This window comes from Salvelinus alpinus, chromosome 7, assembly GCF_045679555.1.
Source record: "Salvelinus alpinus chromosome 7, SLU_Salpinus.1, whole genome shotgun sequence".
NCBI classification, from domain to species: domain Eukaryota; kingdom Metazoa; phylum Chordata; class Actinopteri; order Salmoniformes; family Salmonidae; genus Salvelinus; species Salvelinus alpinus.
In genome coordinates, this window is record NC_092092.1 from 2300403 (window position 1) to 2320364 (window position 19962).

Below are 19962 nucleotides of genomic sequence, written 5' to 3' on the forward strand. Positions count from 1 at the left end.
TCTAGTGGGGAGGGTGTGGCTTCTAGTGGGGAGGGTGTGGCTTCTAGTGGGGCGGGTGTGGCTTCTAGTGGGGAGGGTGTGGCTTCTAGTGGGGCGGGTGTGGCTTCTAGTGGGGAGGGTGTGGCTTCTAGTGGGGCGGGTGTGGCTTCTAGTGGGGAGGGTGTGGCTTCTAGTGGGGCGGGTGTTGCTTCATGACAATGATCGCATGTGTAGCCGCTCACCGATTTGACGGTTCCAACGCAGTTCCACCTCAGACACAGCCAAAACAGTCGCTATGCATGTGTCTGCTATCGTTGGTTAACGCTTGATCTGATTGAATCTAGGCCTAAATCAAGGACAGACCTCTCCCCATCTGAATATGTTTTGACCATGACAGTTTACAATCCAAGGTAATGCCAAGTAATTTAGTCTCCTCAACTTGCTCAACAGCCAAATGATTCATTATCAGACTCAGCTGAGGTCTATAACTTAGGGAATTACTTGTACCAAATACAATGCTTTTAGTTGTAGAGATGCTCAGGACTAATATATTACTGGCCACCCATTCTAAAACTGACTGCAACTCTTTGTTAAGTGTTGCAGTAATTTTATTAGCCGTGGTTGCTGACATGTATAATGTTGAATCATCAGCATATATAGACACACATGCTTAACTTAAAACTCGTGGCAGGTCATTTAATCTGGGTTTCTGTATAACACTTTGTGACATCCGTTGATGTAAAAAGGGCTTTATAAATACATTTGATTGATTAGTAAAAAAAAATGTAGAAAAGAGTAGTGGGCCTAGAGAGCTGCCCTGCGGTACACCACACGCTACATGTTTGACATTAGAGAAGCTTCCATTAAAGAAAACCCTCTGTGTTCTATTAGATAGATCGCTCTGAATCCATGATATGGCAGAGGTTGAAAAGCCATAGGACATACGTTTTTTCAATAATAAGACATGGTCAATAATATCAAAGGCTGCACTGAAATCTAACAATACAGCTCCACACAATTTTCTTGTGTTGTTTGCTAAGAGTCGGCAGCAAGCTGATTGGTCAGCTGTTAGAACCAGTAAATGGTGCTTTACCATTCTTGGGTGGCGGAATTACTTTGGTTTCCCTCCAGTTCTGAGGACAATTCTTTTTCTCCAGACTCAGATGAAAGATATGACAAATAGGAGTGGCTATATAGTGTGAATCCATGTTGACTTGAAGTTCAACTGAATCAAGTGAGTGCTTGTCCTTTCTTTATCCTTCATTTTGATGCAAGTGACTGATGGCTTCTTACACCTTTTCTATTGATGATTCTTGCAAGAGGATATTGTCCTATGTACATGCATGTCCTCTACAGCTAGTCCCTCTCTTCCCAGGTTGGTCTTGTGTTGTGTTGGGTAGTGTCCCAGGTTGGTCTTGTGTTGTGTTGGGTAGTGTCCCAGGTTGGTCTAGTGCTGTGTAGTGTAGTGTCCCAGCCTGGTCCTCTACAGCTCGTCCCTCTCCTCTCCATCACAGTGACATGCTTCCCTCTGGCTGTTCATGAAGGATCTGCATCCCAGCGTCCACACTGTGTTGTACAGAGCATCTGCTACAGACTCACAGGCTGGGAGGATGGGAGAGAAAGAGACAGGGTTAGGGTTGAGAGAGAGAGAGAGAGAGAGAGAGAGAGAGAGAGAGAGAGAGAGAGAGAGAGGAGAGAGCTCCTGAGTTCATCTGCAAAAAAAATGAATTATAGTTGGATAAATGTAGATAAATTTGGATTATTTTCGCAAGGATTTATACAGGATACTACCCTCTACATTAAAACCTTCACATCAAAATTCCTAAAAACCTTTTGGACTAAATTACCTGAATGGATTCTTACTTCCAAGGAATATAAAGAAAAAATGTATAGGAGGAGAGAGAGGTACACATGGAACAGCTAACAGCAGTGAAGGAGGAGGGAGAGGTACACATGGAACAGCTAACAGTAGTGAAGGAGGAGGGAGAGGAACACATGAAACAGCTAACAGCAGTGAAGGAGGAGGGAGAGGTACACATGGAACAGCTAACAGCGGTGAAGGAGGAGAGAGGAACACATGGAACAGCTAACAGCAGTGAAGGAGGAGGGAGAGGTACACATGGAACAGCTAACAGCAGTGAAGGAGGAGAGAGAGGAACACATGGAACAGCTAACAGCGGTGAAGGAGGAGAGAGAGGTACACATGGAACAGCTAACAGCAGTGAAGGAGGAGAGAGAGGAACACATGGAACATCTAACAGCAGTGAAGGAGGAGAGAGAGGAACACATGGAACAGCTAACAGCAGTGAAGGAGGAGGGAGAGGTACACATGGAACAGCTAACAGCAGTGAAGGAGGAGAGAGAGGAACACATGGAACAGCTAACAGCAGTGAAGGAGGAGAGAGAGGAACACATGGAACAGCTACAGCAGTGAAGGAGGAGAGAGAGGGACACATGGAACAGCTAACAGCAGTAAAGGAGGAGAGAGAGGAACACATGGCACAGCTAACAGCAGTGAAGGAGGAGAGAGAGGAACACATGGAACAGCTAACAGCAGTGAAGGAGGAGAGAGAGGAACACATGGAACAGCTAACAGCAGTGAAGGAGGAGAGAGAGGGACACATGGAACAGCTAACAGCAGTGAAGGAGGAGGGAGAGGAACACATGGAACAGCTAACAGTAGTGAAGGAGGAGGGAGAGGAACACATGGAACAGCTAACAGCAGTGAAGGAGGAGGGAGAGGAACACATGGAACAGCTAACAGCAGTGAAGGAGGAGAGAGAGGAACACATGGAACAGCTAACAGCAGTGAAGGAGGAGAGAGAGGAACACATGGAACAGCTACAGCAGTGAAGGAGGAGAGAGAGGAACACATGGAACAGCTACAGCAGTGAAGGAGGAGAGAGAGGGACACATGGAACAGCTAACAGCAGTGAAGGAGGAGGACAGAAAGCGGAGGTGTGACAGAGAGCAGGACACTCCCCCAGAGAAGCCAGCAGAGCAGCCCACCTCAGACCCAGACCACAACCTCAACACCACAATGGGACAGACAACACAGGATCCACCAACCCAACAGACCCCACCACCTTCTAACAGACCCCACCCCCTCCCAACAGACCCCACCCTCTCCCAACAGACCTCACCCCCTCCTAACAGACCCCACCCCCTTCTAACAGACCCCACCCCCTCCCAACAGACCCCACCACCTCCTACCAGACCCCACCACCTCCTACCAGACCCCACCACCTCCTACCAGACCCCACCACCTCCTACCAGACCCCACCACCTCCTACCAGACCCCACCACCTCCTACCAGACGCCACCACCTCCTACCAGACCCCACTCCCTCCTAACAAACCCCACTCCCTCCTAACAGACCTCACCCCCTCCTACCAGACCCCACCCCCTTCTAACAGACCCCACCCCCTCCCAACAGACCCCACCACCTCCTACCAGACCCCACCACCTCCTACCAGACGCCACCACCTCCTACCAGACCCCACCACCTCCTACCAGACGCCACCACCTCCTAACAGACCCCACTCCCTCCTAACAAACCTCACCCCCTCCTAACAGACCCCACCCCCTTCTAACAGACCCCACCCCCTCCCAACAGACCCCACCACCTCCTACCAGACCCCACCCCCTCCCAACAGACCCCACCACCTCCTACCAGACCCCACCACCTCCTACCAGACGCCACCACCTCCTAACAGACCCCACCACCTCCTAACAGACCCCACCCCCTCCTAACAGACCCCACCCCCTCCCAACAGACCCCACCACCTCCTACCAGACCCCACCCCCTCCCAACAGACCCCACTCCCTCCTACCAGACCCCACCCCCTCCCAACAGACCCCACCACCTCCTACCAGACGCCACCACATCCTAACAGTCCCCACCCCCTCCCAACAGACCCCACCCCCTCCTAACAGACCCCACCCCCTCCCAACAGACCCCACCACCTCCTACCAGACCCCACCCCCTCCCAACAGACCCCACCACCTCCTACCAGACCCCACCACCTCCTACCAGACCCCACCACCTCCTACCAGACCACACCACCTCCTACCAGACGCCACCACCTCCTACCAGACCCCACTCCCTCCTAACAGACCCCACTCCCTCCTAACAGACCTCACCCCCTCCTAACAGACCCCACCCCCTTCTAACAGACGCCACCACCTCCTAACAGACCCCACAACCTCCTACCAGACCCCACCCCCTCCCAACAGACCCCACCACCTCCTACCAGACCCCACCACCTCCTACCAGACCCCACCCCCTCCCAACAGACCCCACCACCTCCTACCAGACCCCACCACCTCCTACCAGAACCCACCACCTCCTACCAGACCCCACCACCTCCTACCAGACCCCACCACCTCCTACCAGACGCCACCACCTCCTACCAGACCCCACTCCCTCCTAACAGACCCCACTCCCTCCTAACAGACCTCACCCCCTCCTAACAGACCCCACCCCCTTCTAACAGACGCCACCACCTCCTAACAGACCCCACCACCTCCTACCAGACCCCACCCCCTCCCAACAGACCCCACCACCTCCTACCAGACCCCACCACCTCCTACCAGACGCCACCCACTCCTAACAGACCCCACCACCTCCTAACAGACCCCACCCCCTCCTAACAGACCCCACCCCCTCCCAACAGACCCCACCACCTCCTACCAGACCCCACCCCCTCCCAACAGACCCCACCACCTCCTACCAGACCCCACCACCTCCTACCAGACCCCACCACCTCCTACCAGACCCCACCACCTCCTAACAGACCCCACCCCCTTCTAACGGACCCCACCCCCTCCCAACAGACCCCACCACCTCCTACCAGACCCCACCCCCTCCCAACAGACCCCACCACCTCCTACCAGACCCCACCACCTCCTACCAGACCCCACCACCTCCTACCAGACCCCACCACCTCCTACCAGACCCCACCCCCTCCCAACAGACCCCACCACCTCCTACCAGACCCCACCACCTCCTACCAGACCCCACCACCTCCCAACAGACCCCACTCCCTCCTACCAGACCCCACCCCCTCCCAACAGACCCCACCACCTCCTACCAGACGCCACCACCTCCTAACAGACCCCACCACCTCCTAACAGACCCCACCCTTTCCTAACAGACCCCACCCCCTCCCAACAGACCCCACCACCTCCTACCAGACCCCACCCCCTCCCAACAGACGCCACCACCTCCTACCAGACCCCACCCCCTCCTAACAGACCCCACCCCCTCCTAACAGCCCTCCTGCCAGCTCTCCTGTCAGCTCTCCTGATAGCTCTCCTGACAACCCCCACTGAGGACACACAAAAGCCAGAGATTGTTGCTCCTCATTGACTCAAATGGAAAATACAATCAAGAGAATAAACAAAACACAAAGTGGCTAAAATCTGGTGCCCAAACACTAGGCATATCCTGGAGCTGTTGTCAGAGGACAGACTAGGGACCCCCAGCCACATCGTAATTCACACGGGAACAAACGACCTGAGGGCCCAGCAGGAAAGGCTGGCCACAACACTCAAAGGAGTGATTGAAAAAGCTTCTTCCACTTTCCCCAATGCACAAGTGGTTATCTCCACCCTGCTACCACGAAAAGACTATCATCCTGCCACCATACAGCGGGTGAATCCAAGCATTTCCCAGGACTGTGCCTCAAAACCTAATGTCTACCTGGCCCACCACTCCACCCTGGACATGAGCAGCCTTTACCCTGACTAGAAATTAGTAAGGAAATAATCTCAACAGAGAAAAATGGCCACCTATATCTGTATCCCCCAGAATCCCCATACTTTAACGATGACAGCTACTCCAGCCTTGACCGGGAGATCAACCATATTCAGGCCCAGGGACATGTACTAGTCTGTGGTGACCTAAATTCCAGAACCGGACAAGAACCTGACACCCTCAGCACACAGGAGGACAAACACCTACCTGGAGGTGACAGCATTCCCACCCCCATATGCCCCCCTAGGCACAACTATGACAACATAACCAACAAAAACAGGTCACAACTCCTGCAGCTCTTTCCCACGCTGGGTCTGTACATAGCCAATGGTAGGCTTCGAGGAGACTCCTACGGTAGGTACACCTATAGCTCATCTCTTGGCAGTAGTACTGTAGACTACTTTATCACTGACCTCAACCCAGAGTCTCTCAGAGCGTTCACAGTCAGCCCACTGACACCCCTATCAGATCACAGCAAAATCACAGTCTACTTGAACAGAGCAATACTCAGTCATGAAGCATCAAATCCTTAGTAACTTGGCAGTAGAAAGCCTAACAGTATATTTGACCTTTGAGCTTCCCTTTCAAATCTAAAAATGACAACCGAAAAAAATGAACAACAATGATAAATGGTTTGATGAAGAATACAAACACCTAAGAAAGAAATTGAGAAACATGTTCAACCAACAACATAGAGACCCAGAAAACCTGAGTCTACGCCTTCACTATGGTGAATCACTAAAACAATACAGAAATACACTACGGAAAAAGAAGGAACAGCACGTCAGATATCAGCTCTATGTAATAGATTCTAAAGCCTGGGAAAATTGGAACACACTTGTCACGTTCCTGACCTTATTTCCTTTGTTTTGTCTTTATTTAGTTGGTCAGGACGTGAGCTGGGTGGGTATAGTCTATGTTCTATGTTTCTAGGTTAGGTTTGTCTTATTGGCCTGATATGGTTCTCAATCAGAGGCAGGTGTTTTACGTTGTCTCTGATTGGGAACCATATTTAGGTTGCCTGTTTTCACTGTTGGTTTGTGGGTGATTGTTCCTGTTCGTGTGTTCATGTGTTCTATGTTCACTAGTTCAGGACTGTAGCTTCGTTGGTTTTCGTCTGTTCATTGTTTTTGTTCGTATTGAAAAAGTATTCCAATAAATATGGAAACGTACGACGCTACGCTTTGGTCCTCCTCCCCTTCCACCGACGAAAGACGTTACAACACTAAACAAACAACAACACGAAGAGTTATCTATCCAAAATGGAGATAAACCACTTCTCTAATCTTTTTGGCTCTATACCAAAAAAACAGTAAAACCATATACATGATCAAAAATAAATCTTAGAATCAGCTATTTAGGGATAGGCCCCTTTTTTCTCCTCTTCCTGTCTGAATGACGTGCCCAAATCAAACTGCCTGTAGCTCAGGCCCTGAAGCCAGGATATGCATATAATTGATACCATTGGAAAGAAAACACTTTGAAGTTTGTGGAAATGTTACAATAATGTAGGAGAATATAACACAATAGATATGGTAGGAGAAAATCCAAAGAAAAAGCAACCAGATTTTTTGTTGTTGTTGAGAGACCATCCTCTTAGAAATGCAAGAGAAAGGTCATATTGAAAATTAGCTCCCTGGATGCAATTCCACAGGGTGTCAGCAGTCTATGTTCAAGGTTTCAGGCTTGTAACTTCAAAAACGAATAAGAAATATCAGTTTTAGTAGAAGGACACAGTCTTGGAAATTTGTGTTTGCGAGTGCCATGAAGACATTACGCACCTGCTAAAATCGGTTTCCAATTTAACATACTTCTTTCTGATAGAAATATTATAGTTTGATTTACATTTTAGAGTATCTGAGGAGCAAATAGAAACGTATTTTGACTTGTTGAAACAAAGTTTAGGGGTAGATTTTTGGATTCCTTTCTCTGCAAATTGAAGGATTGGATAACTCAAATCGATGGTGCCATCTAAACTAACTTTTTGGGATATAAAGAAGGATTTTATCTAACAAAACGCCACTACATGTTATAGCTGGGACCCTTTGGATGACAAATCAGAGGAACATTTTCAAAAAGTAAGTGAATATTTAATCGTTATATATGAATGTATGTGCCGGTGGAAAAATATTTTGATGTGCGGCGCCTCCTCAAACAATCGCATGGCATGTTTTCGCTGTAATAACTACGGTAAATCGGACAGTGCAGTTAGATTAACAATAATTTAAGCTTTCAGCCGATATAAGACACTTATATATACCTAAATGTTTAAAATCCGTAATATTTATGATTATTTATTTGAATTGCGTGCCCTTCAGTTTCACCGGAAGTTGTCCCGCTAGCGGGACACCGATCCTTAAAAATTTTTTTAAAGACTACCAGAACCCACTGGATTCTCCAATTACATTGAATGAACTACAGGACAAAATACAAACCCTCCAACCCAAAAAGGCCTGTGCTGTTGATGGTATCCTACAAGAAATGATCCAATACACAGACCACAAATTCCAATTGGCTATACTTAAACTCTTTAACATCATCCTCAGCTCTGAATAATAACCCCAATCCACAAAAGTGGAATTTGACCGCAATAACTACCGTGGAATATGTGTCAACGGCAATGTTGAGAAAATCCCAACGACTCACAGGCCAGCAGAAAGAGACACAGAGCTGTCATCAAGGCAAAGGGTGGCTACTTTGAAGAATCTAAAATATATTTCTGGTAAATACATGATTCCATATGTGTTATTTCACAGATTTGATGTCGTCACTATTATTCTACAATGTAGAAAATGGTAAAATTAAAGAAAAACCCTGGAATGAGTAGGTGTGTCAAAACTTTTGACTGGTAGTGTATGTATTTAGGAAATATTAAAATGCACATGACTTGTCCCAGAATAACAGGTTGACATTGAAATATGGTTGGACATTGTTAATTTAGGAAGTAGACATACATTCCAAATAAATGTCAGTGTACTTTCTGTATTACCTGAATTAAACTGGAATTAACATCGACCAGGGTGTCTCAGTGAAATAACGTTATACTGTCCTAGTTAGCTACAAAGAGGACAGGAAAGGGGAGAGTGGAGGACAGTTATACTGTCCTAGTTAGCTACAAAGAGGACCGGAAAGGGATGACTGGAGGACAGGTATACTGTCCTAGTTAGCTACAAAGAGGACAGGAAAGGGAAGAGTGGACAGTTATACTGTCCTAGTTAGCTACAAAGAGGACAGGAAAGGGGAGAGTGGAGGACAGTTATATTGTCCTAGTTAGCTACAAAGAGGACAGGAAAGGGAAGAGTGGAGGACAGTTATACTGTCCTAGTTAGCTACAAAGAGGACAGGAAAGGGGAGAGTGGACAGTTATACTGTCCTAGTTAGCTACAAAGAGGACAGGAAAGGGAAGAGTGGACAGTTATACTGTCCTAGTTAGCTACAAAGAGGACAGGAAAGGGGAGAGTGGACAGTTATACTGTCCTAGTTAGCTACAAAGAGGACAGGAAAGGGGAGAGTGGAGGACAGTTATACTGTCCTAGTTAGCTACAAAGAGGACAGGAAAGGGAAGAGTGGACAGTTATACTGTTCTAGTTAGCTACAAAGAGGACAGGAAAGGGGAGAGTGGACAGTTATATTGTCCTAGTTAGCTACAAAGAGGACAGGAAAGGGGAGAGTGGAGGACAGTTATACTGTCCTAGTTAGCTACAAAGAGGACAGGAAAGGGGAGAGTGGACAGTTATATTGTCCTAGTTAGCTACAAAGAGGACAGGAAAGGGGAGAGTGGAGGACAGTTATACTGTCCTAGTTGGCTACAAATAGGACAGGAAAGGGATAGTGGAGTCTGAGCCTACTCCTGTAGTCTCACCGTACAATATTTGTTATGCTTCATTACAAGACATTATAAAGGTTCATACATGCTTATAACAAGTCAAGAAAGCATAACACCTATGCAGGGCTTAATTTGTAAATCGGGAGGTGCCAGAGCAAAAAGTGAGCGCGAGAGGGGGGGTGACCTTGGGAGCTCTGAGGTACCAGAACGCATGAAAAATACAAATCACCTTTATAATAAATCACCGCATGCATTATCATCGCATGCATTACCATCAGATGCATTATCATCGCATGCATTATCATCACATGCAGTATCATCCCCCGCACTATCATCACATGCATTATCATCACATGCATTATCATCGCATGCATTGCCGTCGCATGCATTATCGTCACATGCATTATCATAGCACGTATTATCATAGCATGCATTACCATCACATGCCTTATCATCGCATACATTATCATCACATGCATTATCACAACATGCATTATCATCGCATGCATTATCATTGCATGCATTATCATTGCATGCATTATCATCGCATTTGCGGAGTGACATAGCGCAGTAGAGGCACTTACACATGGGGAACATTTTATTAGCCTCGGGTCCGGGAAAAATGTGGCAGTTTATAAACGCATTTCATGCAATTCTACATCATTTTACATGACTAGAGGCTTTGGCAGAATAAATTTAAAAAATACCACACAAATTATCAAAATGACAGGCTACTTTGACAAACTGAGAATCTGAGACCCATAAAAACCACCTTGTCTTGATCCATCAATAGCCTACCTAGGCCAAGGTGTGTGGAGACACATATTGTGGGCTACGGTATGAGGAGGAAATTATTGTCCTAAAAATAATTATCTGCAGCTCACTCGCCGCCGGTGCGTTCGTGCCAAAATCCTATATCTCACTCTTGTCTTCCTTTATAAAACAATATTTGGAAATTGATGAAATATTTTGTTGGCCTATAGCAGATTAGACTCTTCTCTTTTCAACAGAAGCCATTTGCTTTCCAACCTGTGTTTTCCCGCAATTGTATTTGAAATATTGCGAAAAGCCTGTTTTGTCTGCTTACTGTTCATTGACAGATTTGCCGCGCGTTCCCGGCCTTGTTATTGGGATACACACAATCCACAGCTAGGCTTTGTTATTTTATAAAGAAGCTGTGGTAGGATCCGGCTCAAATTAAGCACTGCACCTACGGTAAAGTGTCACAGAGTATAATTCAGTAGCTATCTCACCTTTGACCTTTGACACAAGCCCCAGGCTCTTCTTCAGGTCAGAGCAAATAGCGTGGAGACACGAGCGGTACTTGGAATCACAGCGGTTTTTGTCGGAGCCACAGGTGTCATAGCAACTGTCCAGCTGGTTACAGCACTGAGTCATGGCTGGGATGCCCATGTCAAACTGTGTTGGGATAATAATAAAAATAAAGAAAGATATAATAGGTTATAGGATAATATAACATAGGATTTATATACACTCTTACAAAAAAAAACTAAAAGACTTCAGCTGTCCCAATAGGAGAACCCTTTGAAAAACACTATTTGGTTCCAGGTAGAACCCTTTTGGTTCCAGGTAGAACCTTTTTGGTTCCAGATAGAACCCGTATGGTTCCAGGTAGAACCATTTTGTTTCCAGGTAGAACACGTTTGTTTCCAGGTAGAACCCTTTTGGTTCCAGGTAGAACCCTTTTGGTTCCCGGTAGAACCCTTTTGGGTTCCATGTAGAACCCTTTTGGGTTCCATGTAGAACCATTTTGGTTCCAGGTAGAACCCTTATGGGTTCCATGTAGAACCCTTTCCATAGAGGGGTCTATATAAGGGCCCTATAAGTATAGCATGTATTGTATGAGAAAACAGTCTGCAGTTTAGGTAGTTGGGTATTAGTACAGTATCATATGCTGTCTATAGTTAGTGATAGTTAAAACATACACTATCTGGTACCTGGAATCCTAGGAGGTCGGAGCTGCAACCATTGGGCTCTGGGGTCACATAACCAACGCGATGCACAGGTATCTTACCTGAGAAGGAAAGGTGAACAACTCTAATTCAGACTCATTCACAGTTAATTACGTAGCTCCACAGATTGATCAATAGGTTGTTATCCATCAGCACATATTGAACGTTCAACACCCGATTGTGAAGTTTATTGACAACAACCGAAACTGGAAGAAAGGTCTTATCTAGAACCTAACATGGGGTTTCTGCCCTTTGAAGAACCCTTTATGGTTCCAGGTAGAATCCCTTCGGGGTTCCCTGTAGAACCCCTTCCACAGAGGATTCTACTGCACATGGAACCAAAAAGGGTTCTCCTATTTGGACAGCCAAATAACCCTTTTGGAAGCCTTATTTCTAAGAGTGTATAGGACCTTTCCTCCTATGTATAGAACATGACAGGGAACTCAGTATCTAGGTTCTGTTAAATTCAGGATAACACTCAGTATCTAGGTTCTGTTACATTCCTTATAACACTCAGTATCTAGGTTCTGATACATTCAGGATAACACTCAGTATCTAGGTTCTGTTACATTCCTGATAACACTCAGTATCTAGGTTCTGTTACATTCCTTATAACACTCAGTATCTAGGTTCTGTTACATTCAGGATAACACTCAGTATCTAGGTTCTGTTACATTCAGGATAACACTCAGTATCTAGGTTCTGTTACATTCAGGATGACACTCAGTATCTAGGTTCTGTTACATTCAGGATAACACTCAGTATCTAGGTTATGTTACATTCAGGATAACACTCAGTATCTAGGTTCTGTTACATTCCTTATAACACTCAGTATCTAGGTTCTGTTACATTCAGGATACCACTCAGTATCTAGGTTCTGTTACATTCAGGATACCACTCAGTATCTAGGTTCTGTTACATTCAGGATAACACTCAGTATCTAGGTTGTGATACATTCAGGATAACACTCGGTATCTAGGTTCTGTTACATTCAGGATAACACTCAGTATCTAGGTTCTGTTACATTCAGGATAACACTCAGTATCTAGGTTCTGTTACATTCCTTATAACACTCAGTATCTAGGTTCTGTTACATTCAGGATAACACTCAGTATCTAGGTTCTGTTACATTCAGGATAACACTCAGTATCTAGGTTCTGTTACATTCAGGATAACACTCAGTATCTAGGTTGTGATACATTCAGGATAACACTCGGTATCTAGGTTCTGTTACATTCAGGATAACACTCAGTATCTAGGTTCTGTTAAGTTCAGGATAAAACTCAGTATCTAGGTTCTGTTACATTCAGGATAACACTCAGTATCTAGGTTCTGTTACGTTCAGGATAACACTCAGTATCTAGGTTCTGTTGCGTTCAGAGCTCGATTCAATCCACATCGTGGACGTTCAGTGCTATAGCTGCATTTCAGTTTAATGTCGTCGCTTTCGCGGAGATGGCATTTACGGTACAGGCTACATATGTCGGCTCAATCGGAAATTACCTTTAAATTTAGAATGCGCTATAGCCCTAAACTTCCGCAAATACGGATCGAGCCCTAGGTGTCTATAGCCAGGCTTGACATGGCAACAGCATGGAGTCATACTGAGATGTTACTGTAATCACTGATAGACACACACAACCCGGTCTCATCCTTACCGTATTTGCATTTGTACTGACACAATCCGTTGCGTCCCCCCATCAATTCCACCAGGGAGTCAAAGTATCCATTGGCTGCCTGGAGGCTCTCTCTGATGGAAACCAAGCCCCAGTCAGAGTCCTCTTCCTGGGCTTCGACGACAGGTACCACAGGGCTGGCTGGATCCTCCGCTGGAGCTTCTGCTTCTGCCTCTGCTGCCTCTTCAAGGGCCTCCTGGTCAGCCAAATCTTTCAAGATGGCGTCCTGAATCTCAGTCTCTTTAATGAGGTCTTCCTCCTCCACCTGGGCAGACAACTCTTTAACCATGGCTTCTGTTATCCGGGACTCTTTAACAAGGGTCTCCAGATCCATGTAAGCAGGGTCTTCCACCACTGGCATGTCCGCCATGAGGGCCTCTGTGTCTGGGACTTCTGCCATGACAGGGGCGTCTACTAGCGGAGCATCAGCAACAGGGGAGTCCGCAACTGGTTCCTTGGCTACAAATGCCCCAGCTACAACGGTATCTGCAACAGGCTTGTCGGCCACCAGGTCTTCGGCCACTGGGGTGTCTTCTACAGGTTCCTCCACTGCAGGCATGTCATCAACCACCATGCTATCTGCCACCCCGGTATCAGTCCCCACCCGGATATCTACAGCATCAGGAGTATCATCAACAACCAGGCTATCTGCCACCCTGGTATCAGCCTCCACCCGGATATCTACAGCAGCAGGAGTATCATCAACAGCCAGGCTATCTGCCACCCCGGTATCAGCCTCCACCCGGATATCTACAGCAGCAGGAGTATCATCAACAACCAGGCTATCTGCCACCCCGGTATCAGCCCCCACCCGGATATCGTCAGCAGCAGGAGTATCATCAACAACCAGGGTATCTGCCACCATGGTATCAGCCCCCACCCGGATATCTACAGCAGCAGGAGTATCATCAACAGCCAGGCTATCTGCCACCCCGGTATCAGCCTCCACCTGGATATCTACAGCAGCAGGAGTATCATCAACAGCCAGGCTATCTGCCACCCCGGTATCAGCCTCCACCCGGATATCTACAGCAGCAGGAGTATCATCAACAGCCAGGCTATCTGCCACCCCGGTATCAGCCTCCACCCGGATATCTACAGCAGCAGGAGTGTCATCAACAACCAGGCTATCTGCCACCCCGGTATCAGCCCCCACCCGGATATCTACAGCAGCAGGAGTATCATAAACAACCAGGCTATCTGCCACCCCGGTATCAGCCTCCACCCGGATATCTACAGCAGCAGGAGTATCATCAACAACAAGGCTATCTGCCACCCCGGTATCAGCCTCCACCCGGATATCTACAGCAGCAGGAGTATCATCAACAACCAGGCTATCTGCCACCCCGGTATCAGCCTCCACCCGGATATCTACAGCAGCAGGAGTATCATCAACAACCAGGCTATCTGCCACCACGGTATCAGCCTCCACCCGGATATCTACAGCAGCAGGAGTATCATCAGCAACCAGGCTATCTGCCACCCCGGTATCAGCCTCCACCCGGATATCTACAGCAGCAGGAGTATCATCAACAACCAGGCTATCTGCCACCCCGGTATCAGCCTCCACCCGGATATCTACAGCAGCAGCAACGGTGTCATCCTTGAACATGGTTTCTGCTTCTGGGACTTCCTCTTCAGGAGTGATGTTCCTGACCAGAGAAGCAGACATCCCCCAGGAGAGGCAGAGAGAGAGCAGGAGATAGGCTGAGATGCGAGGCAGCATGGTGGCGAGATAGACAGAGAGAAAGTCACAGCACGGGGGGGGGGGTGGTCTAGACGGGTAGATCTAAGAGGAAGACATCCACATTTGGTTCCAGGCCAGGCAGACGGAGTCAGAAGCAGAAGGGGGGGAGGGGGGTGTTGGTAGGCAGAGAAAGACGTCCACACTCCGCTGGAGGTCTGGGACAGCTGGACCGGAGAGGACCAGGGTGCCTGTTGTTGACAAGGTGTGAGAACGAGAGGCACTGAGGATCAATAGACTCAGAGTACTGACTGAGGCTGTGTATGAGACAGAGAGGACTTTGGGACTTTGGCTGCTGACTAGGCCAGGGAGACAGCGAGGCACGGAGTATCGACACCGGGTTCAAAGGTCTGTTGATAAGGAACGGCCTGCCTGGACAGACTGTAGTGGGCTGGAATAGTGGGCTGGCCTGCATGACTGCATAGCCTAGATACCATGGTTTTTCCAGGTCTTTCTGTTCTTTCTCTACAGTATATTTTTTGCTCAGCAAGTTTGGGATGTGCATATCACCTTTTTTTTTGCTAATGGTGTTATCTCCCGTTGAGAGAGAACGTTCGTGCTCACCATAGCTCTTGTCTCTGTTACATCCTATCTTCTCCTCTGCTGGTAACCCCTCTCCTCTCACCAAGTTCTCACTCCATCTCCTAGAAAATATTTAATTCATCTAATCAGTAATCCCATCACTTAAACTTCATCAGAGGGAACTAGTTAAGATGTTTAGATTCATCAGTGCTAAAATCACATTTGTTATAAGGTGATCTCAGATTAGCTGAGCAGCCAATCATAACATCTTTGAGAACATAGAGGTAGAATGACTAGATTATACACAGAGTGGACAAAACATTAGGAACACCTGCTCTTTCCATGACACATACTGACCAGGTGAATCCAGGTGAAAGCTATTATCCCTTATTGATGTCACTTGTTAAATCCACTTCAATCAGTGTAGATGAAGGGGAGGAGACGGGTTAAAGAAGGATTTTTAAGCCTTGAGACATTTGAGACATGGATTGTGTGTCGTTCAGAGGGTGAATGTACAAGACAACATATTTAACTGTCTTTGAACGGGGTATGTTAGTAGGTGCCAGGAGCACCGGTTTGTGTCAAGAACTGCAACGCTGCTGTGTTTTTCACACTCAACAGTTTCCCGTGTGCATCAAGAATGGTCCACCACCCAAAGGACATCCAGCCAACTTGACACGACTGTGGGAAGCATTGGAGTCAACATGGTCCAGCATCCCTGTGGAACGCTTTTGACACGACAAATTGGGACTGTTCTGAGGGCAACTCGGTATCAGGAAGGTGTTTCTAATGTTTGGTAAACTCAGTGTATTTCGATGTTTAAGACATAGTCCTTCACTGCATTTTTGGTTTCAGGCATTCTGAAAATATGTGTTTTTATTCTGTATGTACTTTCTATTCCCATATGTATTATTTAACACATGATTTGTATTCCTTTTTTATTCCTATAATCTACAAGCAGCTCGGTGCTTCCTTGGTGACAGAACGTCAGATAGCAGACCTTTGACAACAGTACAGTGTATCAAGATGCTGCTCCTGTGGAGAAAGATATGATATGGGAGGGTAAAGTCTGGTTGTGTGTGTGTGTGTGTGTGTGTGTGTGTGTGTGTGTGTGTGTGTGTGTGTGTGTGTGTGTTGTGTACAGTAGTAGGTTGCAGGTAGTGATACGTGTGGTGACGTGGACAGGTCAGGTCTGGTGGGAGCCAAAGAAGGTGATCTACTTTATATATTAAAAGGATAAACAATCAAATAAAAGTAAAAACAATTCAAGGCTCAATGCAGCCATTTTGTATATAAATATCAAATCATTTCTGGGTAACAATTAAGTACATTACTGTAATTGATTTCTATTAAAATTGGTTAAAGTAGAGACCAAAAAAACAGACTTCTCAAACAAGATGTTAGCTGGGACTGTCTGGGAGTGGTCTGAGTGGGGAGGGGATAACTGAAAACTAGCTGTTATTGGCCGAGAGAGGTTTGGAACTCTCTTTCTTATTGGTCTATTAACCATGTTGACGTTGCCATGGAAAGTCCTATGTAGACTGTATTTTCAACCAGCAGCTATCAGGAAATAACACTGATCAAAATGTTTTCACAATTTTACAGTGTTAGTTTCATCATATGATCTAAAACACAGGTAAAAAACTGAATTTTGACTGCACTGGGCCTTTAATGTGCCTCAATCCATATTTGGACTTCTGGTTGTGTGGTTTGCTTGTAATATAATCCTCACCATACTTAACAAAAGCCTCAATTATATCACTGGTAAATAGTCGTAAAGGTCAAATAAGATATTTAAATTATGTCATACAGCGTAATTGACTCTTGGACGGACTATGTTACATTTTAATGTGTGGTTGTTGCTGGTGTAACTAATGCCATTGTACTTCTGTTATCATCAGAGGAATTAAAATGTCAGATTGAACAACAATGATTTAGGGTGATGATGTGCATCTTGGGTAATCATCCTGTCTTCCAGCATGAATGGAAGACGGGCTCCTGAGTGGCGCAGTATCACAATGCAAGAGGCGTCACTACAGTCCCCGGTTCAAATCCAGGCTGCATCACATCCCGCCGTGATTGGGAGTCCCATAGGGCGGCTCGCGATTGGCCCAGCGTCGCCCGGGGTAGGCCGTCATTGTAAATAAGAATTTGTTCTTAAACTGACTTAGTTAAATAAATATAAAAATGTGTAGTAGTGGTCTTCAGATAAACTTGTCAGAGAGCACCCCCTAGTGGACAAAAAGCAGCACTGTTCCAAAAACGACTCATTTACTCGTGGTTGTGTTGTGTCTTAGGGTGCTCCATATTTTGTCACCTCCATGTGAATAGAACCAGATCACAGAACAACAATGAGAGACTGGCTTTGCTAATCATTTAGGCCATTTTTTTAATGTATTTAACCAAGATAGTCTCAGCAGTAGAGATAATAAATGTCTTTGAGAGACCTGGGCTGTATCCACAAAGCGTCTTTAGAGTAGGATCGTTAAATGAATAAGATTATCACTCCTATACTGAGACGCTCTGTGAATACAGGCCAAGACAGCAACAGGTAGCGTATACAGTGGCATTCAGACAGTATTCACACCGTTTTACTTTTTCCACATTTTTGTGTTACAGCCTTATTCTAAAACGTATTAAATATTTCCCCCCCCCCCCCCTCATCACTCTACACACAATACCCCATAATGACAAAGCAAAAACTTTTTTTTTTTTTAACATTTTTGCAACAAAAAATAATAATAAATGAAATATGACATTTACATAACTATTCAGACCCTTTTCTCAGCATTTTGTTGTAGCACCTTTGGCAGCGATTACAGCCTTGAGTCTTCTTGGGTATGACGCTACAAGCTTGGCACATCTGTATTTGGGGATACATTCTGCAGATCCTCTCAAGCTCTGTCAGGTTGGATGAGCGTCGCTGCACAGTTATTTTCAGGTCTCTCCAGAGATGTTAGATCGGGTTCAAGTCCCTGGTCTGGCTGGGCCACTCAAGGACATTCAGAGACTTGTCCCAAAGCCACTCCTGCGTTGTCTTGGCTGTGTGCTTAGGATTGTTGACCTGTTGGAAGGTGAACCTTTGACCCCGTCTGATGTCCTGAGTGCTCTGGAGCAGGTTTTCATCAAGGATCTCTCTGTAATTTGCTCCGTTCATCTTTCCCTCGATCCTGACTAGTCTTCCAGTTCCTGCCACTGAAAAACATCCCCACAGCATGATGCTGCCACCACCCTGCTTCACCATGGGATGGCGCCAGGTTTCCTCCAGACGTGACGCTTGGCATTCAGGCCAAGGGGTTCAATCTTGGTTTCATCAGACCAGAGAATCTTGTTTCTCATGGTCTGAGAGTCCTTTAGGTGCCTTTTGTCAAACTCCAGTTTTCTGTTTGTCATTACGGGGTATTGTGATGTCATTATGGGGTATTGTGATGTCATTATGGGGTATTGTGATGTCATTATGGGGTATTGTGTGTAAATCGATGAGGAAAACAATTTATTGAATCCATTTTAGAATAAGGCTATAACGTAACAAAATGTTGGAAAAGGGGAAGGAGTCTGAATACTTTCCAAATGCACTGTAGATAACGCCTCTTTCAGATGAATCCACTGTAGATAACGCCTCTTTCAGATGAATGCACTGTAGATAACGCCTCTTTCAGATGAATGCACTGTAGATAATGCCTCGTTCAGATGAATCCACTGTAGATAATGCCTCTTTCAGGTGAATCCACTGTAGATAATGCCTCTTTCAGGTGAATCCACTGTAGATAATGCCTCTTTCAGGTGAATCCACTGTAGATAACGCCTCTTTCAGATAAAAGCCCCCTTTCTGCAGAAATGACTAACACATAAAAGTTAATATTTCCTACTCAGGATATCTAGCCTATAACTTGCACATATTCTATTCATTGACCTTAGGGAGTGGTCGAAATTTACAAAATTGTTACCTGGAGGAAAATGGGGGAGGGTCATGCTTTTTCAATTTCAGTCAAGGGGAGGGTTTAGTATTTATTTTTGTATTTAGTCAAGGGGAGGGTCATGTAAATTTGTAATTGAAGAGAAACCCCATTCTGTTATCCTGTGAACCCCATTCTGTTATCCTGTGAACCCCATTCTATCATCCTGTGAACCCCATTCTGTTATCCTGTGAACCCCATTCTGTTATCCTGTGAACCCCATTCTATCATCCTGTGAACCCCTTTCTGTTATCCTGTGAACCCCATTCTGTTATCATGTGAACCCCATTCTATCATCCTGTGAACCCCTTTCTGTTATCCTGTGAACCCCATTCTGTTATCATGTGAACCCCTTTCTGTTATCCTGTGAACCCCATTCTGTTATCATGTGAACCCCTTTCTGTTATCCTGTGAACCCCATTCGGTCATCCTGTGAACCCCATTCTGTTATCCTGTGAACCCCATTCTGTCATCCTGTGAACCCCATTCTATCATCCTGTGAACCCAATTCTGTTATCCTGTGAACCC

The 19962-nt window shown here is 46.1% G+C and overlaps 2 protein-coding genes across 3 annotated transcripts in view; one reads left to right on the plus strand and one right to left on the minus strand.

Annotated features, from left to right (window-relative positions):
- The window catches only part of LOC139580328 (calcium uniporter protein, mitochondrial-like), a 518594-nt gene that overhangs the window by 158151 nt on the left and 340481 nt on the right, over positions 1–19962 (plus strand). The gene's annotated exons all lie outside the window — the stretch shown is intronic.
- On the minus strand, positions 998–15210 carry LOC139580325 (uncharacterized). 2 transcript variants are annotated; one of them, XM_071408877.1, is made up of 4 exons: positions 13195–15210; positions 11522–11598; positions 10817–10982; positions 998–1581 (listed from the first exon to the last, which is right to left on the minus strand). In XM_071408877.1, the coding sequence occupies exons 1-4, from the start codon at positions 14936–14938 to the stop codon at positions 1463–1465; spliced, it is 2106 nt and encodes a 701-aa protein (XP_071264978.1). In that variant the 5' UTR covers positions 14939–15210; the 3' UTR covers positions 998–1462. The 2 variants fall into 2 exon arrangements, with proteins under 2 accessions (XP_071264978.1, XP_071264977.1); XM_071408876.1 differs by having other exon boundaries at positions 11510–11598.

Coding starts and splice junctions, on each gene's coding strand:
- LOC139580325 (XM_071408876.1), bottom strand. CDS start 14,938: ATGCTGCCTCGCATCTCAGCCTATCTCCTGCTCTCTCTCTGCCTCTCC. Junction 11,599..13,194: donor TCAGTACAAATGCAAATACG/GTAAGGATGAGA, acceptor TTTCCTTCTCAG/GTAAGATACCTGTGCATCGC. Junction 10,983..11,509: donor GATTCCAGGTACCAGATAGT/GTATGTTTTAAC, acceptor ATCCCAACACAG/TTTGACATGGGCATCCCAGC.